General features: G+C 38.5%; 2 protein-coding genes and 1 pseudogene across 7 annotated transcripts in view; 1 reads left to right on the top strand and 2 right to left on the bottom strand.

Annotated features, from left to right (window-relative positions):
* The window catches only part of TBC1D16 (TBC1 domain family member 16), a 435,866-nt gene that overhangs the window by 313,089 nt on the left and 96,312 nt on the right, over positions 1-26,465 (bottom strand). The gene's annotated exons all lie outside the window — the stretch shown is intronic.
* STUB1 (STIP1 homology and U-box containing protein 1) overlaps positions 232-26,465 on the top strand; it is a 402,469-nt gene continuing 376,235 nt past the window's right edge. For 4 of the 6 annotated variants that reach the window (XM_067766139.1, XM_067766140.1, XM_067766142.1 and 1 more), the window contains exons 1-2: positions 506-640; positions 689-1,462. Coding sequence is in view for 1 of the 6 variants with exons in the window: in XM_067766144.1 (XP_067622245.1) it covers positions 271-390; positions 442-640 (319 nt within the window). In the remaining 5 variants the exon portion in view is untranslated. Of the gene's footprint in view, positions 391-441; positions 641-688; positions 1,463-26,465 lie in introns of those variants that run through there. The other 2 variants (XM_067766144.1, XM_067766143.1) reach the window with 2 other exon arrangements.
* LOC137239475 (putative nuclease HARBI1) lies at positions 7,508-11,638 on the bottom strand (annotated as a pseudogene).

Raw genomic sequence — 26,465 nt, forward strand, 5'->3', positions numbered from 1 at the left:
ACCAAGTTTTACCCCGAACTCGGGGGGTGCTATTCTAAAATTTTCCCGTTAAATGAAAAACAGCGGCGGCATTTGCCACTCACATATCACATGTGCGAAAATTTCACGACATCTGCTTCTCAAGTTTCTCAATGATCCAGAGCATACCCGCGAGAATTGAGTATGAGCCGGAGCTGTAAAACTCACTGGATGACGGCAAATGATCGCAGCCATCGATATTTTTTCAGCTCTAAAGTTTCATCATTAGTTAAAATTTCTTTTTTTAACGAAATGAGCAAGTTAGCGTATACAACTGCTAATCTCACCGATGTCCAGTTTAAAGAACAGGGAAATCATTTGTTTATATTAAGAAAATACGAAGATGCAATCGGCTGTTATACGAAAGCAATTGTAGGTATGATGCAGCTTCTTGATTTAATTAGTTATGAAATATTCCCTTAGATGAAAAACCCAAACAACGCAACATATTTCACTAATCGAGCACTGTGCCATCTAAAGCTTAAACGATGGGATATATCATGTCAAGATTGTCGTCGTGCTTTAGATATCGACACGAATATGCTAAAAGCGCATTTTTTTCTGGGACAGGGTTTATTAGAAATGGAAATGTATGATGAAGCGATTAATCATTTACAGCGAGGTATGTACATAAATATTTGAATGTAAAAAAGTTTTATTTATGGCAAAGGTCTAGAACAATAGTCGACGGATAATACGCGTCAAAAAATATTGGGGGACGTGTAAAAAGAAGAGTTTTGATCTACATATGAATAATCCAAATGAAGAAAAAGTATAAACATTCAGAACAGCGGCCGACTGCTTATCTGCAGTTTCTTCGCATGACGAAACCTGACTTAACGACTGTCTTATCCTGGTCTTTCGATCAGAATCTACATTTTGATAATGCATGCGCAATTGCACCTAAAATCCACAGTCGTAATAAATCTTCAAATGTCTTGCCGTTAACACTTGGGGTAAAGGTAAAAAGAGGCGCATATTACCACTTACAAATCAATTTGTCGGCCGTTTACATGCTACGCGTCTCCGATATAGTCGGCAGGCATAAATGTTACTCACTGGCGGAAAATACAAGTCTGACACTGCTACAACAACAACAAGTCTGACAAAACACTGCTCTCAGAATCGCTACGGGTCGTCTTATGTCCCCAGAACACCACCTACACAATGAGACGAAGTGACTCCCCATTAGGGAGAGAAATGCAATGCTGAACAAACAGTAACTGTTAAATACCCAAACTTGGGCACCCCAACATACATCTGATCGTAGAGGCGCCACCCCTAAGGGGCTTAACAACTCTTCTCCGCAAGCATTATAGGCAATAACGGCACCTCGGAACACAGCTGTATGAAGAAAAACACAAAACAGGTCCTCAGCGATATCTCACACCTAATGGATTAGGCGAAGTATGATAAAAATATTACCAGGTGAAACTGGTGAGAGGTAAATGACCTTTAAAAAATTTTAAGTTCTCACTGTTCTCATTGTTTTTTTTTTATATAATTTTTTTTTATAACAAAAAGAAAAAACAGATATATTATTATTACTTAAAAATTGTGCAATTTTATGCTGACCAGAATTTGCGGTCGTTAGAAGTTTTTTTGGTGGGCAAGGAATCAAACGGCCAGTCGCATTCCAGACATTTCAGCTCTTACAGTTTCTCGCATCATGGCACGATCCTCTTCTGATGGATTTTATTCAACAAACTCTTTAGAAATTGATATCTCCGAAGAGATCAAGGCCAAGCTTTCCTTCCAAATTGGGGTATTAATTTTTCTACAGATTGGCGGAAGTAAATACATGTTATTTGCTCATCCAGAAATTAATATGCCCCTGCGAACGAATTTTTTTTGCCTAGGCAATGCAGACTGACAATTGATCCCATTTTTGAGAGATGGGCCCGCTCTCTACCTCTATACCACGGCGACGGGATTTGGCCGTACAGCTGTTGATCTCAGCTTCCACGAACTTACATACTCCAACTGGAGGATGATGTTCAGCTAAGTTGCAAGGAGCTACATCGCCTTTGCTGACATGGGCAAAATATGGGAGATCATCACTGAGTTGAGGTTGGCAGGTTGAGGAAGACTTGATCTTGTTGCTCCCAATGTACGTCAGTTATCGCGCTGTAGGTGTCACGTGGAGACACATTGCAAGCAGGACCTACATTTTGTATGTTGTTGTTGTAGCAGTGCTTCGCCCTATCCAATAGGTGCTACCAACCACAAATTGTCATCAACGTCCTCTAACGGGAGTCCAAGGAAATTTGCTGTTTCAACAGGGGTGCGCCACAATGGAGACGTTGGTTCCACAATACAGTTGAAGTGGTTGGTATCATGTGGGGACGCATTGCAAGCAGGACATACATTTTGTATGTCGGGGTTTATTCTGAATAGGTAAGAGTTTAACCTGTTACATTACCCAGATCGAAGTTGAGCTAGATTGACGTGCGTTTCCCTAGTGACAGTGCGTTCCTTCTCTCCTAGTTTTGGGTATTGTTCTTTAAGTACTGCCGACGCCTGTTTGTGGATATCACTGAGGACCCGTTTGTGTTTTAAGCTACATACGGGGAGTATTCTCGCCTCATTATGTAGATGATGATCTGGGGACATAAAAACACAGGCTGTAGCGGTTCTGAGGGCGGTAGGCCGGTCTGTACTTTTTCCAGTGAGTAGACTTTGGGCTTGGTGACCATATCGGTGGCTCCTAGCATGCATTCGGCTGGCCAATTGCTTTGTAAGTGGTAATGAGCGTTTCTTTATCTTTACCCCAAGTACTGCCAGCAAAAGATTTGAGAATTTTATTACTGCTCTGGATTATCGGCACAAGGTCGACATTTGTCGCGTCCATGTAAATAAGGTCGCCGATGATTTGGTCGGTGACAATTTCAATTTTCGCGAGGCGAAGAAACTGGAGATATCAGGGAGATAGCTTTTTTAGTTTGTTACAAAGCTTATCGATCTGTGGGCCTGTGCCTGTGGCCATTATTGTGCAATCAACGGCGTAGGAAACGATAGGGACTCCTTCTGGTGGTGAAGTTAGTTTTGATAGTGGTGGGGATAGGGTACCACCCTGTGACACTTCTTGTTTAACTCATCTTGGTTTGGGTGTTGCGTTCCTAAATTACACCGATGCTTGCCGACCAGACAGATAATTTGCGGTCCACCTTTTGGGACTTGAGGGGAAGGGGATACCCTTCCAGGTCTTGCAGCAACGTGCCGTGCTTGACCGTATCAAAAGCTTTTGACAGGTGTAACGCAACGAGTACTGTCCTATAGTGAAGGTATTGATTTAACCTTTATGTGAGTGTTAATGGATTTTAGCGTGGTGGTAGTGTTTACGGCGGACCAAAGCTTACCCACACCAGCAGAGAGGTTACATTTCTTTAAATGCTCCTCTCATTTCGCCCGCTTGTGTTCATCCACAAGCAATCTGATGCGTTGGTAGAGAAAGGAGTTATAAATAGAAACTTGCAAAGTGAACTGATGGCCTGATGCGCTAAAACGTCAAGCCTTCAATGTGTGGATCGCTGATGATAAACCGTCATGGCTTTTGAAAACGTCGGCTATACGGTCCATGAACTTGGTTTTTTCCGACTTACTCGTTTTCTATGTACATATAATAATTTAATATAATATAACTTGTAAAATATACATGTGGGAAAATGACAGGACGGCAACTCTAGTCCTTGCAACCCTGATTGACAGTGAAATTACAGAGACGAACGAGAATGAAACGTTTGAGACAGACATTCAATTTTCTACCACCGGACTGTGCTGACGACCGATATTAGGCAGGGTCTTTACATTTAAAATAAAGTTTGTTAATTCAGTATTATCTTAAATCCGAGTAATTTTTATTAAGGGAAAGTAAATTCCCACAAAGTGGTGTCAGAGTGCGATAAAAATCCAGCCACAGATCGCGTTTTATTAAATTTTTATAAAAACGAGGCGGCGTCAGCAAAACGGTTTAAGTAAAACAGCGCTGTGCAACATTTAGCGTCATCCAACTAGAAGCAGCGTATCACGAACAGGCAAAGGCGCAGTAGCAGACTTTTGTCTAAAATAAAAGCATCCGCAAAATTAAAAAGCGCATCGTACCAGCGGAATCATTGATAGTAGCAGGAGGCAACAACTCGAATAATTATTAGAGGAATTTCAACATTTGCAAGTGTGGACAGCAGCAGTTCGAGGCAAGCAACGAAGGTCACAAACAGCGGTACGCACGTAAGTAGAGTGTTAAAGTCAAACGTGAGTGCTACGATAAAATCGAATTTGCTTGCAATTGACGACGTTGTCACCAGTTGAAAATAACGGTAAATCAAAGCAGCGAAGCGCTAAGGTAAAGCAGCAAGGCGCAAACCAAAAACAGCGAAGGGAAAATCAAACGGTACGGCTACCGGTGCCTCTGGGCAGAACTCACTTCGAAGTTAACAGCTGAAGGTTATACTGTTTTCACACAGAAACTTAATGATCTCATTTCACCTGCTAATGAAATCGTAAATTTTTTGCTTTCACACAGAAGTAACTGCTCGATTAGTGTGGAGGATAAGACAGACAATCATGGCGGAACGATACAAGGTGGGAGCATGGTGACATACCTACAAACAAAAAAAATTCCATGTACTTGTAAATTCGATGGACAAATGTCAAAATCGTACTGCGCCGGTAGTTGATGTATCAAATCAAATAAAAAAGGTTATAATCAGCTGTTCGATGCGGCCACCTTGTATCGTTCCGCCATGCAGACAATGACATTTGCTTTGACAAATGAGATTTTTAAGCACTGAACACACCAAAAACTAAGAAACGGAAATGGAAGCGGAACGCTGCCAACAGAGTTGCATTGTGTTTTTGACTTCATTAGGAATTCGATTAGCTACTAATGAAATAATAATAGATTCGAATTTTGTAGGGAAGATTGAGCTCAATAAGCGTCTTAATGTAGAAAACTGCCTTTATTATTCAATAAGCCGTCTGTGTGAAAACAGTATTACAAAGCACGTTGGCGATGATACAGCTACGGGCAGCAATGTAGTGACTCTGATGAGTAGAAATGAAATTTTGTAGTTTGATGTCATTTTTATAATTTTAACTGTTAACGTACATACGTATCCATAATCTTAACTTTGATCGTACATTCATATTTCATTTGCTTACCGCCAACTGTAACCTGGCATAAATTTATGTAATTTTTCGTTGTAAATCAAAAGGTATTTGTTTTTTGTAATTCTTTTAACATCGGACGGCACAATGGAACGTGACGAAATACTGTCAATGACGGTTGCAGAATTAAAAGAAAAGTTAGTAGGTTTGGGGTTGTCGACTGTAGGGCGAAAAGTAACCCTGCAGGATAGACTCATGGAACACTTCGTCTTGATTGCGAGCGACATTGAGTCTGACTATGATGAGGCGGCAAGTAGGCAAAATGTGGTTGAAAGTGTTGAGAGGACGATTTTCACTATTCGCGATATCGAAGACTCGATGACTAAATTTTCTGGTTCGGGGCAACCCAGTGTGGAGCAATGGCTCGAAGATTTTGAGCAGAATGCTACAGCCGTTGACTGGAACCCCTTACAAAAATTTATTAATGGTAAACAGTTGTTGAAGGGGGCCGCAAAAATGTTCCTTAGCAGCAAAACCGGGGTGAGCAGTTGGGAAGCCCTCAAGCTAGTACTGCGTAAGGAGTTTGGCACAGCCCAACCGTAATCAACTAGAAGACGTTAACGACCCACCAGGTAACATTTGTAACAACGTTGAGGATGAGTTTGCGAAAATGTGTCTTATTTCTAATGTCACCGAGGGTGAGCTGGACCTGTCCCATTTGAAAAGTGCGGATGCTGAGAGAATACAAAGTTTAGTCACCTCATATAAGCCTCAGAGGAACACCGAATCACCAGTAGAAATGAAGATCTTACTAACTGACGATATCCCAGTGTACCAGCAACCGAGGAGACTATCCTATGCCGATAAATGTGTAGTGGACGATCAAGTGGCTCAGTGGCTCACGGAGGGTATCGTCCAACCGAGTTGCTCCGAGTATGCTTCACTGATCGTACTGGTGGCAAAGAAGAATGGCGAAAAGCGGTTATGCTGCGACTATCGGCGGTTGAACCAGAAGATTGTCCGAGATCATTTTCCGATCCCAGCAAACACAGTTTCTAACGTTAGAGAAATATTGCAGTTTTACATTAGAATTCTAATTTAGTTCTCTAATGCATTTCGAATCGAAAATAAGGTTATATTATGTTCAGACTTACTCGTTTAACGGCTCATTCTTGTTTTATGAGTAAAACAAGTTGAAAACACGTGTTTTCGCCTTGTAAAATCTGTCAATAAAATAAGTTGAAAACACTTGTTTTCGCCGAAATTTAGATTGAAAACAAGTTGAAACCATTGTCGGCACTATAACTTATCGGTAATAATCGATAAACCTGTTGTCCCATAACTAATATGTCATTGTGTTTTGAGTGTTAAACTTGTTTGCGGGTGATAAATTAATTAAAAATATTTGAACTACAATGGAGAAAAAACAATATAAAAAAAGAAATCAATGGGGAGAGGGAACTCAAACTGTTCTTATAGATATATGGCGAACTAAGGTAGGAGAGCTTCGAGGTGTACGAAAAAATAGCCACATTGTGGAGCAAATGGCTGTGGAATTGGAACAACTTGGAGTTGTGTACACTCCAGCTGAAATAAAAAGCAAAATGCATAACCTGACGTCCAGATACAGGTGAGTTGGTAGTCTTAATACTTGGCAAGATTTTTTTATAATTTTATTTATTAACAAAGGAAGGAGAAGGCACAAATTGGACCATCTGGCGGCGTACCTTCAAGTTGGCCACTGTATGCACAAATGCACCAGATTTTGGCACCTTTCAAAAGTTATAATCCTGAAGGGCTTGTTCAGGACAGCATTTATGGTGAGATATTTTATATTTATTAAGTGAATTTTAGTACAAGTTTACTCAAGTTATCGTGTTTACTCAAGTTATCGTGAACACGGACAAACGGATGGACGGAGACAGGGCTCAAATGATTTCTATTTGGACGTTGATAATTTTGATATTTAGCTTGGGGCTTCCCAAGACAGCTGGTCCCATTCACCGGAGCCACGCGGGATTTTTTTCCCGACCAAAGGCTGTCATTTCAGTGTAACCCCATTTAATTTATTACGTCCCTCCAATAACGCCCCGCAGATCACGCTTAAGAGTACTAAATAATAAAATTAATGATTTATACAATTTAACCCCTAATTAAATTTTAAAATAAATTATAATTTTATTTCTTTAATTTATAATATCAAGAAGAATTTCCGAGCTCTAGGCCACACATCTATATTAGTAATAAAAATGCAATTGATTATACCATATATGTTTTATTTATTTGAAAGGCCGAAAATAAAAATAAAAACAACATCATTTAATTTATAATTTAACTATACAATTAATTACTAGTTATTTAATATTAATTAAATTTGAATAATTAATTATTTATTTAAATTTAATTCTTTAATAAATTATTAAAAAATAATTTATAATTAAATTATATTAAATTATATAATTAATTTTATAAAATAACTTTAATGTTAAGTGAATAATTTTTTGCTTATTTTATGTTTAACAACCAAAACCAAATTATAAGAAGCCAAAGCGAGTTAAATTGTCCATTGCCTTATTTTGTTATTTTATTGAATTCTAAAAGTTTTTTAATTGCAGAAAATGGCGAAACCTTGGATTTCACTCTTGAGTCGCCAGAAACAAGCACCTACGAGTCAGCAATGCCTTTTAAGGATTGTGAATCTCCCACGCCTTCCACGTCAACGGCTGCTCGTTCAGCTAAAAAAAAAATTATTAATTAAAATTTTTGGAAAAAATTGATAAAATTGAAAAAGAAATGGAAAAATGTAGTGAAGATTTGAGGGAAAGCGATAAAAAATTCGAAGAAAGAACTAAAGCAATTTTAGAAAATGAAGAAAGAAAAACAAAGTATGTCCAAAATAACAAGGAATTAACTCAGGAATTAATTGAATTTTTAGACAAATAATTCTAAAGATAAAATAATTTTTTTTTTTAATGTAAATAATTAATTTGTGTTCGGAATTTTTTTTAGCGAAATTAATTTTTTTGTTTTTAGTTACTGAGTACTATTATTATTAATTAGGACCACCCTAATTTTTAGTTATTAAATATTTAATTTTGAATATGCATTTAATTTTTTGTGACATGAGTTTATTATGTTTTAGTTTTTAAGTAATATTACTTTTACTTTTATGCGAAAAATAAGGCTGGAATAAACAAAGTACCTTTTCTTGAACAAGAGTATTTCAAAGTTTTTTCACTTACTGAAAAGGGTAGCTAAACTTTTTCGAATTATTTCTGCATTATTTTGACGGTCGTTTGCCGATATTTCTTGATGTGGATATTGACGATTTCTTTCTACAATTTGCAAAGCGGAAATCCATTTATCGTTAATACTGTCGTTCCTTTCGTTTAAAAAGTTATGTAGGACACAACATGCCTTTATAATAATGTTGGCATTTTGTATTTGATTGTCTATGCCCTTACCAATTCGTCGAAAACGCGCCTTCACGTGACCAAAGGCATTTTCAACAACTCTTCGCACTTTGGAAAGAGAATAGTTAAAATTTTTTTCGTCTTCATTTTGAGACACTTGGAATGCATATGGTTTCATCAACATTTTGCTAAAACGAAAAGCTGAGTCTCCTATAATGAAAATCGGCACATCAACACCGGAAACCGGTGTGCGCATTTCATCCAGGTAAGGACATTTTTTCAACTGTGTTTTCAATGTTGAAACTGCCACCATTAATATAAATGAACCGGTATCTGAAACAAAAAATTGTATATCTTCCTTTATAAACAACATAATCATAAAGGACCACACCTTGCATCGACCAAAGCAAGTAGGATAGTCGAATACCATCCCTTGTAATTATAATTGAAAACTACAGGGGTATTGCTAAACTTTCAGTCATTCCTAAAGTCTTTGAACAGATTGTCACCAGTCAACTGCAATATCAGTGTTCTAGTCTTTTATCTGCATGCCAACACGGTTTTATTCGTCAAAGGTCAACCACTACAAATTTGCTTGTATTCACCTCTATAGTTATGGAAGGATTTTTAGCGAACAAGCAAACGGATGTCATCTACACGGACTTCAGCAAAGCATTTGATACCGTCAACCATGAGTTGCTTATTCATAAGCTTGATTTACTGGGCTTTCCATTTCACCTAACCGGATCCAAAAAGTCCTGTTCAAGTGCAATCTGTCGGAATCGTTCGGAGTTTCCTCCGGCGTACCCCAGGGAAGTCATCTAGGCCCTTTGCTCTTTGCCCTTTTCATTAATGACTTGCCACAGACAATATTATATTCCCATACTATAATGTATGCGGATGATATAAAACTTTGCTACACTTACTGTCCTACCGATTTGAGTTCCTTGGATCTTCTTCAGGCCGACTTGGACTCGTTCCAATGTTGGTGCACAACAAATTTACTAGCTTTAAATTGCTCTAAATGTAAGCATATGACATTTCACCGAGTGAAGCCAGCATTGAAATATTATGTAATAGATGGTACGCCTTTGGAGCGTATATCTATTGCAAATGATCTAGGTGTCCTTTTTGATCCGAAATTGAATTTTAACATGCATATTTCATCTATAGCCAACAAAGCGTTGGGTTTAATTGTATTTGTTAAAAGATGGGCTAAAGAGTTCGATGATCCGTACCTCACTAAGGTTCTTTACACATCGCTGGTTCGTCCAATACTTGAGTATTGCTCATGCATTTGGTCCCCTGTTTCTCAAAAGCATATAAAGCGTCTTGAGTCAGTTCAAAAGCAATTTTTGATATTTGCATTGCGCGGCCTTAATTGGGACTCAAGTCTCCACCTTCCTCCATACAGAAGTAGACTTCTTCTTATTAACTTACCCACTCTGGAAAATCGGAGAATATTACTGGGGATATTGTTCATCCATAAGCTCATTATTGGAGAAATTGATTCCGCGGACCTCCTCAGCCGCTTGTTTTTTGCGGTTCTCCCTAGAGTATCCAGACACTACGTTCCTTTCTATTTACCCCTTTGTCGACGAAACTTTGCTAAAAATAATCCTCTTCTTATCTGATGCGCGCACTACAATGACTTGTATAGCTGCATCAGTCTTGAATGTACTTTTGCCGATATACGTAATGCAATACTTGCCTATCTAATTTAAGAGATACAAGCTAATTTAGTTTGCCGGCATTTTATTCCTTCGATAAAAAACAGGAACTATCTCGCTTAAGGATGGAGGAACATTTATCAACATGTATCATTAAGAAGGAACAAGACAGTACTGTGTTGATTGGAATCTGGTGCATTCCAACAACGTAAAAACATGCTTTTTCATGAGTCACTGACCGGAATCGTATGCATTCCGGCAGTATAATCTTATGGGTCAGGCATCGAGCTGATTGGAATCCGGTGCATTCCAACAACACAGGTCATGTTACTTTTTTTTGCCTTGTGATGGCGTATCCTCATTACACTACTCTTAGCACTGCCGGATTCCCATGACATGCTGATTGGAATCTTGTTGCATTCCAACAGGGAGATTGGAATCCACTGCATTCCGAAATCATGCTGAGCGGAATCTGATGCATTCCGCCAGTATAAGATTTCGGCATAAGATCTTATTTCTACTCATATTTCTTATTATTATTATATTCTGAAATTAAATAGTAATGTTCATTAATATTTCTTTGTTTGTAATATAACATTGTTGAAATCTCGATATATCTTAAATTTTATCTTTTGGGTTGTATATTTATATATCTTTTATATTATGCAGTCGACCATAGTTTGTCGTCGACTTTAAATAATAAATAAATAAATAAATAAATAAAATAATAATCAGTTGCATCTTCACTAGGTGGATGAACCTCAATGTGACAACCATCTGAAATTTTTAAAAACAAGAACGTTGACATACATAGCTATGGCAACCCAAATTTAACACACCTATTGCTCCCATGCACTGAGGAAATCCTATAGCTTTGAATCCTTGTACTAGGTTCTGATACTTTTTCCCTCGTTGAGGGAAAACTAGGCATGTACGTAAGGCTCAAATGTTTCCATGTCTGAGTACAAAATTCAAGTACTATTTCACACACAGTGGACTTTCCAACTCCAAACATGTTCCCTATTGTGAGATACTCTGCCGATGATCCCAACGCGTAGAGGGCTATGGCTACTCGTTTGTATAAAGAGATGGCTTTTCTTAGTGGGGTATCTTTCTTTTCCAACACTCTTAAATTCTCGCAAAGTTCTATAAATACACTTCTTTTCATGCGAAAATTCAACTTCCCAGAAGGATTGCGATCGAGCCTTTGAAAAGAAAAGTGTTAATGCTTTTGCAAACCCCCACTAGCATGCTTACTCTTGTCCAATATGACTTTGATTGCCAGGAAAGGTTTTGTGAGGCCACCAATAACATTAAATATTGTTTTCTCAGCAACTGCATCTTTCTGATATTCATTGCACGTAAACACAAAGGATTTGATTGTGCTTTCATGGTTAATATCTTCATCACTTTTTTCTCTTTATCACTCATCTCAAATTAGAATAAAATTCACAAACACACAATATTATCAAATTTAATGAAATCGCTTACAATAATAATTAATTCCTCATGGTTGCATTGGAGCTGTCAAAATAAAATAAGAACCGAAGGTGTGAACGTACTTGTTTTATGTGAGGTGTTTTATGCTAAAACACTTGTTTTAGAGTGTAATCTGAACATGATTTTAGAGAACTAGGTTAGAATTCGACTGTGAAACCATTCGAATAACACTAAAAATGCGATGTTATGATTATTGTCACAGTTATCGATTATTTGTACGACATGATAAGTCATCCTTAGTGTTATACAAACAAAATAAAAATAGTGAAAAGTTGTGCGGAAATATTATAAGCTGCGAAATCAGTTTTTAATTTATAATAATAAATACTAGTTAGTGAACATGAATCAAAAAAGTTAAAAAGGGAAAACGAGCAGATTATTGAAGTGCTATTTGAATGGCATGAAGAAAACGCTTCCTCATCCATACCTCAAACCAATGCCGAGCTCAATCCTGAGGAAATAAGTGGAAGCGAAAACTGTGAAACATACGATAGGATTTTGAACTATTTTTATTTTATTATAATTTGTAAGTATTTGATATAATGGAACAATGAAAATTACGCTGATTTTCAATAACTGAACTTAATTTATTTATTTATTTATTATTACGGTCTTTAAGACCTAGTTTAGGTTAAAATAAGAGATTAAACATAAATACTCATGTCACATTTAGTGACGTACAATATAAAAACAATTTTTCTTTGAACTTACTAATATTTTCACAGTCTTTCAAATCAGAAGGTAACTCATTATACATTTTATACCCTAAATATTCAAGAGACCTTTTGGCGAACTCAGTTCTTATTCTAGGCAGTCTTATATTATTGCAATTTCTTGTTCCATAATTGTGGATTTCATGATTATAATGTATTTTACTACTCAGGTAATTCGGTAACATTCCTAACCTAAGTTGGTGTATAAATTTCAATGTGAAATAACTAACTGACTGTTTAATACTAAGCCAGTTTAATCTATTGAGCATTACAATTTTTGGCGTTCTTGGAGGACATTTTAAAATAAATCGCATTGCCTTGTTTTGCTGTATTTGAAGTTTCTTAATATATATATCATTACTTAATAGCAGAATAGTAGGACAATAAATAAAGTGTGGTTCAATAATTGAACGATATACCAATATTTTATGACTTTGACTGATATGTTTACATGTTCTATACATGAAGCCTATTTTCTGTGCAATTTTCCTTTCCAGATAAGTTACATGCTCTCCAAAATTTAGATTATCATCAATCAAAACTCCTAAATACTTAATTTTGTCTACTCTTTGGATTTCCATGTTTTTTACCTTCAGCGTAATATAATTTAAACTATTGTTACTTATGATATTAGTGTTTTTACAAAATATCATGAACTTAGTTTTTTCGACATTTAATTTCAGTTTTCTAAGGCATAACCATTTGTATAGCGAGTCCAGGTCTTCTTGTACTTTCAGCATGGCACATTCTGCATATTTTTCACTTGATAAGCAATGCATCATCCGCAAATAGACGTATTTTACAATATTTTAAACATCTTTTGATATCATTGATATACAATGTAAACAATATTGGCGCCAAGACCGAGCCTTGTGGTAAACCAATGTTAACATCCACCACTGATGAAACCTCCTTTCCAATTATCGTTCTCTGTTTTCTGTCACCCAAATAACTCCGGAACCATTCCAAAGCCTTTCCTCTTATACCAATTTTAATTGCGCATCACTTCAAAATTCTCATTAGAAACCCATTAGCAATTGACGCTAGAATTCGATTCGAATTCTAACCCTTTTCTCGATATCGAGAACGAAGTCCCCTTTTTGTCGAGAATGCTATAATTCGCGACAGTTTCGCAAATGGTCCTCTAACCTTCTACCTTAGAGAAATACGTTAGAATTAGATTCGTCTTCTAATCGTTTTCTAATCTAAATGTTTGTTGGGATTCCACTAATCGATTACGTTATCGAGCGACTACAGGCAGCAAGAGTATACACTACGTTAGATTGGACGAACGGATTGTTCCATGTTCCAGTTGAAGCTGGCTCTCGTAAGTTTACTTCGTCTGTCACACCAAGTGGCCAATACGAATTTTTGTACGTCCCGTTCGGTATATCCAACTCTCCGGCCGTATTCACAAGTTATATCTCGGCGGTACTAAGAGAGCTTATAAAAGATGGAACCTTAGTAGTCTACATGGATGACCTCATTATTCCCGCTAAGGATGAGAAAGAGGGTTTAGATAAATTGGAACGGGTTTTATCGGTAGCATCGGTGAATGGTCTGGGAATTAAATGGAATAAGTGTCAGTTTTTAACTAAAAGGGTAGATTTTCTAGGCTATGTTATTGAGAATGGTTCCATAAAGCCACCAGAGGCCAAATCTAGCGCAATCAAGAGCTTCCCAATTCCTCACGATCGCAAAGCCTTACAACGATTCCTTGGGCTTACGTCATATTTTCGAAAATTTGTGGATGGGTACGCGGTAATAGCCAAACCGCTATCCGACCTGCTCAGAAAAGAGGCAAAGTTCGTGCTGGGGGACGATCAGCTGGCAGCATTCCAACAGTTGAAACACGCTCTGACCCATGCGCCGGTACTAAAACCGTATAATCCGAAGGCGTCGACGGAAGTTCATGCGGATGCAAGCATGATGGGATACGGTGCGGTCCTTCATCAAAAAGACATCGACGACCAGGAGTTCCGTCCAGTGTAGTACATGAGCCGCAAGACGAAGCCTGTGGAAGAAAAGTACCCTTCATATGAACTGGAGGTGTTGGCGATCGTCGAAGCGTTGAAAAAGTGGAGACTATATCTGATGGGACTCCATTTCAAGATTGTGACCGATTGTAACGCTTTTGCAATGACAATGCAGAAGCAAGGCGTGCCTGTGAGAATTTCTCGGTGGGTGATGCTCCTCCAAGACTTCGACTATGCAATAGAACAGCGATCAGGTACTAAGATGGGACACGTTGACGCCCTAAGCAGAGTATCCTGCCTCATCCTGGAAGATGGATTGATCCATCGGCTGCGACAAGCCCAGGAGAACGACGATTGGATAAAGGCGGTGCGCCAGGTTTTGGAGACGAGGAGTATGAGGACTTTTACGTAAAGCATGGTATACTACATAAAGATCCCGTCAAGGAACTCATTTTCGTTCCATCCCTTATGGAAGGTGAAATCATCAAGATCGCACACAACCAAGGGCATTTTTCCGCTAAGAAGACCCAAGATGCTGTAGAGAAGAACTTTTTTATACCACAATTAAGCGCTAAGGCGGCGAAGGTAGTTAAGAGCTGCATTAGTTGCATCGTCACTGAGAGTATCTGTTGAAAGCAAGAAGGTTATCTGAATCCCATTAACAAGGAGGACCGTCCATTGGGAACGTACCACATCGATCATGTGTGACCTATGGAGATGACAAGGCTTAAATTTATCGTGCCCATGATTTCGAAGATGTGTCAGGAGAACCCGAGTCAGTGGCATCGTCACGTGGAAAGAGTTCAGCAGAACTCACTGCGAAGTTAACAGCTGAAGGTTACAAAGCACGTTGGCGATGATACAGCAACGGGCAGCAATATAGTGACGCTGATGAGTAGAAATGAAATTTTGTAGTTTTGATGTCATTTTTATTATTTTAACTGTTAACTTACATACGTATCCATAATATTAACTTTGATCGTACATTCATATTCATTTGCTTACCGCCAACTGTAACCTGGCATACATTTATTTCATTTTTCGTTGTAAATCAAAAGGTATTTGTTTTTTGTAATTCTTTTGTAATCGGACGGCACAATGGAACGTGACGAAATACTGTCAATGACGGTTGCAGAATTAAATGAAAAGTTAGTAGGTTTGGGGTTGTCGACTGTAGGGTGAAAGGTAACCCTGCAGGATAGACTCATGGAGCACTTCGGCTTGATTGCGAGCGACATTGAGTCTGACTATGATGAGGCGGCAAGTAGGCAGTGTGTGGTTGAGGTTCAACTAGAGAGCTCGATTTTCACTCTTCACGATATGGAAGACTCGATAACTAAATTTTCTGGTTCAGGGCAACCCAGTGTGGAGCAATGGCTCGAAGATTTTGAGCAGAATGCTAAAGCCGTTGACTGGAACCCCTTACAAAAATTTATTAATGGTAAACAGTTGTTGAAGGGGGCCGCAAAAATGTTCGTTCGCAGCCAAACCGGGGTGAGCAGTTGGGAAGCCCTCAAGCTAGTACTGCGTAAGGAGTTTGGCACAGCCCAAACATCGAATGAGGTCCATCGATTATTAAAGAACCGTCACAAGCGACAGGACGAGGAGTATCTGAAATACCTCTACAGTTTAATGGAAATCGGAAAGTTGATTAAATTAGACGATTCCAGTTCGTGAATAACTCGCCTCCGAGGAGCACCAACTTTGCTCCGTTTCGAATCTTGACTGGCGTGGAGATGCGGATCCCAAACATGCCAGGGCTGCAACAAATCTTGCAAACTATAGCTGTTGAAGAGCTTGAAGAAGAGCGCGAAGCTGTGCGGAAGGAGGCTCAACAGAACATAGCTCACATCCAAAGTGAAAATCGCAAATCCTTTGACCGTAAGCGTAAACAATAAGAGCAATACGAAGTTGGCGAGCTTGTCGCCATCAAGCGCACCCGACAAGCGCTTACGACTGTAGCCAAAGTTCTTAGGACCGTACAAAGTGACCGAGAAGTTAAATCATTGTCGATACGAAGTTCAGAAGGTTGGCGATCATGAAGGACCAGCCCGCACCACCACTATTGCCGAGTATTTGAAAAAGTGGGACCCCTCATTCGGGACGAATGAGAAAGCAGAATGGCCGATTGTGGGAAAATGACAGGACGGCAACTCCAGTCCTTGCAACCCTTATTGACAGTGAAATTACAGAGACGAACGAGAACGAAACGTTTGAGGCGGACATTCAATTTTCTACCACCAAACTGTGCTGACGACCGCCATTAAGCAAAGTCTTTATATTGAAAATAAAGTTTGTTAATTCAGTATATCTTAAATCAGAGTTATTTTTATTAAGGGAAAGTAAATTTCCACAAAGTGGTGTCAGAGTGGGATAAAAGTCCAGCCAGAAATCGCGTTTTATTAAATTTTTATAACAACGAGGCGGCGTGAGCAAAACGGTTTAAGTAAAACAGCGCTGTCGCAAACGCTGTGCAACAGTTAGCGTCAACCAACTAGTAGCAGCGTAACGCGAACCGGCAAAGGCGCAGTGGCAGAATTTTGTGTAAAATAAAAGCATCAGCAAAATTGAAAAGCGCATCGTACTAGCGGAATCATTGATAGTAGCAGCAGGCAACAACTCGCATAATTATTAGAGGAATTTCAACATTTGCAAGTTTGGACAGCAGCAGTTCGAGGCAAGCAACGAGGGTCACAAACGGCGGTACGCACGTAAGTAGAGTGTTAAAGTCAAATGCGCGTGCTACGATAAAATCGAATTTGCTTGCAATTGACGACGTTGTCACCAGTTGAAAATAACGGTAAATCAAAGCAGTGAAGCGCTTAGTCAAAGCAGCGAGGCGCAAACCAAAAACAGCGAAGGGAAAATCAAACGGTACGGCTAACGGTGCCACTGGGCAGAACTCACTGCGAAGTTAACAGCTGAAGGTTACAAAGCACGTTGGCAATGATACAGCAACGGGCAGCAATATGGTGACGCTGATGAGTAGAAATGAAATTTTGTAGTTTTGATGTCATTTTTATAATTTTAACTGTTAACTTACATACGTATCCGTAATCTTAACTTTGATCGTACATTCATATTCATTTGCTTACCGCCAACTGTAACCTGGCATACATTTATTTAATTTTTCGTTGTAAATCAAAAGGTATTTGTTTTTTGTAATTCTTTTGTAATCGGACGGAACAATGGAACGTGACGAAATACTGTCAATGACGGTTGCAGAATTAAAAGAAAAGTTAGTAGGTTTGGGGTTGTCGACTGTAGGGTGAAGAGTAACTCTGCAGGATAGACTCATGGAACACTTCGGCTTGATTGCGAGCGACATTGAGTCTGACTATGATGAGGCGGCATGTAGGCAGTGTGTGGTTGAGGTTCAACTAGAGAGCTCGATTTTCACTCTTCGCGATATGGAAGACTCTATGACTAAATTTTCTGGTTCGGGGCAACCCAGTGTGGAGCAATGGCTCGAAGATTTTGAGCAGAATGCTACAGCCGTTGACTGGAACCCCTTACAAAAATTTATTAATGGTAAACAGTTGTTGAAGGGGGCCGCAAACATGTTCGTTTGCAGCCAAACCGGGGTGAGCAGTTGGGAAGCCCTCAAGCTAGTACTGCGTAAGGAGTTTGGCACAGCCCAATCATCGAATGAGGTCCAACGATTATTAAAGAACCGTCACAAGCGACAGGACGAGGATTATCTGGAATACCTCTACAGTTTAATGGAAATCGTAAAGTCGATTAAATTAGATGATTCCAGTTTAGTGGAGTATTTCATAGAGGGTATCCCTGACTCTAGGGCCAACAAGGCATCTCTATATCAAGCCAAAACAGTAAGTGACCTGAAGGAACAGATAAGGATTTACGACAAAATTCGCGCAAATAGGGCAACTTCCCAAAATCCGACGCAAACCAGACCATCAAGCCAAGGTGCAGTCAAACGGCAGGGGCAACAATCAAAGAAATGTTATGTGTGTGGTGATCCAGATCACTTCGCTAGAAATTGCTCAAAGCGCTGAAAATGTTCCAGCTGTGGTCAGGGCGGCCACAAGGGCCAGGAATGTAAAAAGAAAACGAAGGACGTGAAGCCGGAAGGAAGTAACGTCAACGCGATGCGAAACGAACAGAGCGCCGTAAAGAAGAAAAGCGGCTTAATCTTCAAGGACTTGTTGCTGAACGGGTTAAAGGTTTCAGCGTTAGTAGACACTGGCTCCAATCGATCGAGTTGATTTGGTAATCTTAAACGAGGAGGCGCACTTTAAGAAGAAAGGCGTGGAGGTGAAGGGTCAATTTGGCATTAACTTAGGGCTGAAGAAGCCAAAGAGCGACAGCGGAATTCCGGCGGGTGTTCAACTCCAGGGCGATTGTAGAAGCGTCGGTATTAGTAAAGACGCGGTACATCAAACGGGTAGCAACGTTAGTAATTCGGCGGAGGCAAATAAGTCCCGTAATCCGCCGAGGTGTGTACAAGATGTTACAGCAGTGAATGCGGTAGAACGTAGAGTGGAGGCGAGTAACGCCCGTAATCCACTAGAAGACGTTAACGACCCACTAGGTAGGTTAGGTTAGGTTGCAAGGGCTGAGCTGGATACTATGGTAATAGCTCACTACTTAGGCCGCCAATAGGCCCATTGTAATACCCTATAGGGTCTCAAAGAGGACCCCTACCCTGCCTAAAGCGGGTCAAACCACCTCGTGGAAATTATACATTTTGCTACTGCCTTTACTTCATAGCTAGAGACCTCAACGAGGTCATGTAGAAAAGGTTTACCAAGGATGTCCAACCTACGCCTACTAAGCGCTGGACAATGACAGAGAAGGTGCTGGACACTGTCTTCCTCTTCTGTACATCAGCAGCTACGACAACAGTCCCCATTCTAGCACCATACGTGGCTATTAAACAATGACCTGTTAGAACCCTTATCAGGGACGATAGAACTGATTTGTTTAAAATCAGAAGCGCTCCTGTGCGCCCCTTGTCATATGAGGGCCAGGTTTGCCTGGATGTCTCACACGATGATATGGCTGACCATAGTCCATTTGCAATTCTTATAGTGCTTGTGTTCACACGAAGCCTGAAAGTGGCCATGGGTATACCTACCGAATCATTTTCCGGAAGGATATGGTCGGTGGTGCCTCTTCTGGCCAGCTCATCTGCTCTGCAGTTGCCTTCAATATCTCTGGGCCCAGGTACCCCCCATATAAGGCTGATACTGAAGTGCTGAGCCATCTCGTTAAGAGATCTGCGGCATTCAGTGACCGACTTTGCGTTGTCGACGAATGAGTCCAGGGCCTTTAATGCGGCCTGGTTGTCTGAGAAAATAAACACCCGTTTACCATTCTTAGGCATAGACCCGAGATGGTTCACAGCCTTGTGTATTTCCAGCATTTCCGCTTGGTAAACACTACAGTGATCTGGTAGGCGAAAAGAGACCTCTATACCCAGATCCGGCGAAAAGAGGCCTGCTCCCACCTTCCCGTCAAGCTTAGAACCATCCGTGAATATGTTGATGGCACCCGGTACCGTCTGTTGTCTGGTATTCCAGTTCTGTCGCGATCGTATATATATACTATAGTTTTAACGAAGACGTTCTTTGGCGTGCAGTAATCAGTGCGCACCGGTATTGGGACTAGGGCGTTCGTGCCCAGGATTGTTGCGTGTCCACTAGATCCATTTGACCAGAGACCTGTTTCTCTTATGCGTAGAGCGGCGATGACCGCTATTTCCTTCGCCACCAGGTCAAGAGGTGGAAGGTATAGCATTGTGTTGAGTGCTTCAGATGGAGTGGAGCCGAGAGCCCCGGTGATGCAGAGCTCCGAACTCCGTTGCACCGTTTGAAGCATTTTATGATAGGTAGTTTTAGCTAGTGCAGGGCACCAGACCAAGGCACCATAAAGAAGAATCGGGCGCATAATGGCTGTATAAATCCAGTAGGCCACCTTAGGGGAAAATCCCCAGGAGGTGCCAATTGCCCTCTTGCAGGTGAACAGCGTTGCTGGTGCCTTCTTGCATGGCTCCACTATATGGTCACTCCAAAATAGCTTCCTATCCAGAATGACTCCCAAATACTTGACTTGATCGCAAAACGCTAAAAACGTACCCCCAATTCTTGGCGGTGTTAGATTTGGTACTTTGTACCTCCTCGTGAAGAGGACAAGCTCGGTTTTATCTGCCTACGCGTAAGCAGATTGTATATAAGCTCCACCAAGCAGGCGCCCACCCGCAGATCGGTCAGCGCCGAGGTGATGGCCTCCGGGAGAACGTTGTTGAAGGCACCCGCTATATCTAGAAATGCCAACAATGTGTATTCCTTGAGGTCTAGTGACCTTCGATAATGGATACCAGTGAGTGCAAGGCCGTGTCAGTTGACCTTCCCTTAGTATAGGTATGTTGAGCTTGCGAAAGAAGCGACGCACAGTGGCGCTCTGCCGTTGAAGAATGGCAAAAATCAAAAAAATCATGAAAGCGTTCGCTAAATCTAATACATGTTTCTAATAGAGAGAGGGATCAAGAATATACAACTACTTTTACACAGAAGATTATAGTTTACCAGGTAGAGCCGATAAAAGTTAACCAATTTTCAACATTGGGAAAAATTTGAAAGTTGTCTTCTTTTTCATTCTATTTAAAATGGTTTTGTGAGTAAATAAGGCGACCGGTTGTCGTTTTCTTGTATAGCAATTAAAGATAATTTAATTTAGGATTGAAACATTGATTGTTTATGGAACTTGTTAACAACATACATTTTTTTTAGTTACGAATTGTATACCTGAAATTCATTTTAATAATTTGAGAAGGTATATTAAGCTATCCATCATACAATGCACATTATCATTCGTCTTTTGGAGATTAAGGAACTAAGTATTCTGTTTACTTAAATAAAGTGAATAGTATTTTTTAAATATAGTTCACAGTTTAATATTTAGTCAGATACACTTGAAGCCAATTCTAATATGTATCTAGAAAACTCGAAACTATTTGCGGTGTTTAAATCTACAGTCAAGACGGGACTTCACTGAGGCTATTATGAGAGAATTAGCGAGTGAAACAAGCATTTTTGGACGAAGAAACGCCTAGCACGTTAACCAATCCAACTAGAGGGAGACCAACAATAGAAGAGTGCTCTACCTACACAAGGAAACGGAAGCTGGCTGATACCACAAAATCTATGGCCACGACTCATCTTTCAGAAGCACTGGCTATTAAATATAAAAAAGACGAAGAAAACGTGAAGTCTCATATAACAGAAGCAGTCGCGGTAGCAAGTCCAGTGCGACTGATGAGGATCAAAAACAGCATCCCACACCACCAAATGCGCTACCTAGGAAATACGCTACCGAAGAAGCTTTGGCGCTGTTTATAGATCTCGGTTTAACGAAGAAAAAATATATTATATTGCGTAAGTCATTATTTCAACGTAATGCCGATATTTTACCTGGATACAAAAAAATTACTCAAGCCAAGAAAGAAGCAGTTCCTCTAAGTCCCAAAATATCCGAAGTATCAGCTGAAATTGAGCTACAAAACCTAATGTCTACACGACTCCTTCAAAGTTTTACTGAAGAAAAGTTGAAATCACTGCCAAAGGAGCTAGAATTGATAACTAAGTGGGGCTGTGGTGGATAATCAGGACAAAGCGCATATAAACAAAGAATAGATGTAGACGATGAAACAATTACATATAGTAATATGTTTATGGCTTCTATTGTTTCATTACGACTAAAAGATGAAGCTTCAGAATATTGGAAAAATCCACGTCCGTCATCAACTATATTGTGCCGCCCGATATTTAAATACGAGAAGGAGTCTTCGGAACTCATAAAAGCTACAGTGAGCGATATGAAAAATCAAATCGCAAAATTGGAACCAACAATAATTGAAATTGAAGAGGGGAATGTCATTACAATAAAGCATGATTTTCTTCTAACAATGGTCGATGGAAAAGTTTTGAACTTAATAACAAATACGACATCTACAATGAAATATCCAATTTGTAAGAGCCAAAAGGACTTTGAAAATCTTGATGATTCAATAACTGACGAACTAAATTATGAGTATGGAATATCTCCTTTGCATGCTAGGATAAGATGTATGGAATTTGTTTTGAAGCTGGCTTATACACTACCACAACAAGGAGAAGTTTTCGACGACAATACAACATGTAAGGTGAAACAAAACAGGAGAAAAAAAATAATTCAGGATCCATTCTATAAAGAGATTGGCCTTAGAGTTGACTGTCCAAAGTTTGGGTACGGAAATACAAATGATGGTAACTCCTCAAGAAGATTTTTTGAAAACGATGAAGTGACTGCTCGCATAACAGGAGTTGGCAGAGATATTGTGAAAAGATTGGGAGTAATTTTAAATATTTTAAACTGCCATGAGCCAGTTAATGCACCCGAATTTGGAGAATATGCATCTAAAACTACAGAGTTGCTGCATCAAAAGTATCCTGAGAAGAAACTTACACCAACGGTACATAAAATTTTAGCACATGGAAAAGATTTACTAGAGTACCAGTGCTTACCATTAGGAGAATTGTCTGAAGAAGCTCAGGAATCTAAGAACAAGGACTACAAAAGTTATAGATGTATGAACACCTGCAAAGTATCACGAGTTAGACAAAATGAAGACCTTTTCAACATATTAGCTATCTCTTCTGATCCAGTCATATCATCTATGAGGTATGTAAGAACACAAAAAGATCTTACAGATGCGTATAGCTCAGAAATAGGTGCTTTGTTAGATATATGTTCCAGTGTCGATGACTATGTTAAGATAAAATAAGTTTCTCACTTCTTATCACAAATGAAAAAGAGATTTACTAATCAATTTTGTTACTTTATTGAAAAATAAGATATCTATGTACAAGTTAATTTTTTATTTCAAATAAAAGAATTAACTAATTTAGTAATATATAAATATATACTTTTCGTTATTGCATTTCTCTAAAGTTTATCAAATTTATTTTAAAGCTTAGGCATTCCGCCTTCAAACGAGTATTAAATTTTTATGGAAATCAATACGTCTATCGAGTTTGGTACAAATAGGCAAAGCGGTTACTAAGATCAAACTTTTTGGCATAAATGGGCAGTGCCACTCCCCTTTTCCAAAATTCGTTGGCTGTTTAATCTTTAGCTCAAATAAAATTTCATTAAACCACCTTCAATAAATTTTAGTTATTAATAAAATACATATTTCATTGAACCACTTTCAATAACTTTAGTTATTAATAAGATACATATTTGGCTTGTAAATTAAACAAAAAAAAACATGTAAAATTTTACGATGACTTTTGAAGCACCTTGTTATTGTGGCACCAAAAACGGACATGAGTTTTATAAGAGTATTGCCATTTAAAAGAAACAATACGTCTATCGATTTTGATAGTTATTGATTACGTGACTACGTAGATACAATATTTTATCATAAGTGGGCAGTGCCACGCTATCTTATCAAAATCATTAGTTTATCTTATTTAATGCTTAAATACGTCATTATAAGACAAATCTCATTTTATTTGCTTTATTTTTTACTAAAAACATTTTGTTTTTGCATTTTTCTAAAAATTTTCGACTTTGACGAATAAAACTTCAAATAATTACCTTTCATTTGCATTTTAAATTTTTAAAATATCTTCATTGCTTCAAAAGTTATGATTTTTGCAACGAAAAAACTCAAAAGGCGCCACTGTGCGATGGCTCAATACTCCTGATGTAGTCCTCTAGGAGCCTTTCGAGTGCTTTAAGCAGAAAAGAAGATAAGCTTATAGACCTATAATCATTTGGTTTAGAGTGGGAGGGTTTCCCTGCCTTGGGGATAGTTTTATTTTTTATTTATTTATTATTACGGTCTTTAAAACCTAGTTATTATTATTATATTTATTTATTACGGTCTTTAAGACCTAGTTGATGTTAAGTAAACATTTATTTCATTAAATATTAAGTGTTTTACAATATAAAAATAATTTTACTTTAAACTTATTAATATTTTCACAATCTTTTATCCCAGTAGGTAGTTTATTGTACATTTTGTACCCTGTGTATTCTAAAGTCTTCTTTGCGAACTCTGTTCTTACTCTAGGCAGTCTTATACTATTGCAGTATCTAGTTCCATAACTATGGATCTCGTGATTATATAATATTTTATTGCTCAGGTAACTCGGTAGCATTCCTAACCTTACATGATGTATAAATTTCAAAGTGAAGTAACTTATTGACTGTTTTATACTAAGCCAGTTTAACCGATTCAGTATTATAGTTTTTGATGTTCTTGGGGGACATTTTAATATAAATCGCATTGCCTTGTTTTGTTTTATTTGTAGTCTTTTAATTTGCATATCACTCGCTTTCTGCAGAATTGTAGGACAGTATATAAAGTGCGGCTCAATAATTGAAGGATACACCATTATTTTATGACGTTGACTAATATGCTTGCATGTTCTGTACATGAATAATTGATATGATCAAGATAATTTATATGTTCTCCAAAATTCAGGTTTTCATCAATTAAAACTCCTAAGTACTTCATTTCTTTAACTCTTTGAATTAAATTGTTTTTTATCTTCAGGGTTATATTGTTTAAATCCTTATTACGTATGATGTTCTGGTTTTTGCAAAATACCATGAACTTAGTCTTATCTATATTTAACTTCAATTTTTTTGAGGCACAACCAGTTGTATAGAGAGTCAATGTCTTCTTGTGCTTTCTGCATTGCACAGTCGGCATATTTCTCACTGATGATGAGCAGTGCATCATCCGCAAATAGACGTATATTGCAATATTTTAAGAATTTTTTTATATCATTTATGTACAATGTAAATAGTATCGGTGCAAGTACTGAACCTTGGGGCAATCCGATATCTACATCCACAACCGATGAGACTGCGTTTTCAATTACCGTCCTTTGCTTTCTGTCACTGAGATAACTTCGAAACCATTCCAAAGTCTTTCCTCTGACATCAGTTTTGAACAAAACATTCAACAATTCCCGTCTATCAACTGTTTCAAAGGCCCGTTTCAAGTCTAAGAAGACAGACACCACAACTTTTTTATCTGATATAGCTTCTTTCCATTCTGCAATAACCATGTTAAGTGCTGTTTCACAAGAATGGCTCTTCCTGAATCCAGACTGTTCTGGTATAATAACTTTGTGCTTTTCTAGGTATGCCACCAATTGATTATTCACCACCATTTCCATAATTTTCTCATCTGAGGGTAACGTATTGATTGGCCGTAGCTCCTCCGGTTTCACTGTATTTTTTACTTTTTCCACAGGTACTATTGAAACTTTCCAGCAGTTTGGAACAATGCCATTATTTAGGGACTCATTTATTATGTCTTTGTAAAAGTTACCAATGTACATCATGGAATCCTTGAAAACACCCTCAGATAAAAGCTTTTCTCCGCCATATTTATTTTTAAAAGCTTTTGTGATATTCATTATATCATCGTAACTCAATGTCAGTGAAAAGAAATGGTTGTATTGCGATCGAGCGATCAACGTTTAGTTCGGATGCAGTAGGCATTTCTTCGATACTATCACTAATTTCGACTATGCTCTGTACAAAAAAATTGTTTAAGGCATTATCTATATGATACTCATTTTCGAGGCATTCGACATGTATTACTATCTTAGTGATATGTTTTTTTGTTATCTGTAAGCTCTGCGAGGTCTTTCAGACACTTCCACATCCGCTTCATATTTCCATTATTGCTGTGAGCTCTGCCTTCCATATACATCTTCTTCTTATACATAATAGTACTTTTTTATATTTTCTTTAATACATTGTATTCATCCCAGTATCCTGTTTCTGTGACAATATTATATAGCTCAAGTTTTCTTTTATGGAGAGCTGTAAGCTCACGGTCATACCACTTATTTCTCAGTTGTATTTTTGTTCTCTTCGCATATGTCAGTGCGAATATTGTTCAGGGCTGTAGTTTTATTTTCTACTCCCGCATTACGCATAAAGCTAAAATGGCATGTTCTTAGCTTATTTAAAAGGTTCTCGGAACTATAGTATTCCCATGAGGTAAAAGTAGAGTAACTTCTCATTTTGCAAAAC

Source organism: Eurosta solidaginis, chromosome 2 (assembly GCF_040869045.1).
Source record: "Eurosta solidaginis isolate ZX-2024a chromosome 2, ASM4086904v1, whole genome shotgun sequence".
NCBI lineage: Eukaryota > Metazoa > Arthropoda > Insecta > Diptera > Tephritidae > Eurosta > Eurosta solidaginis.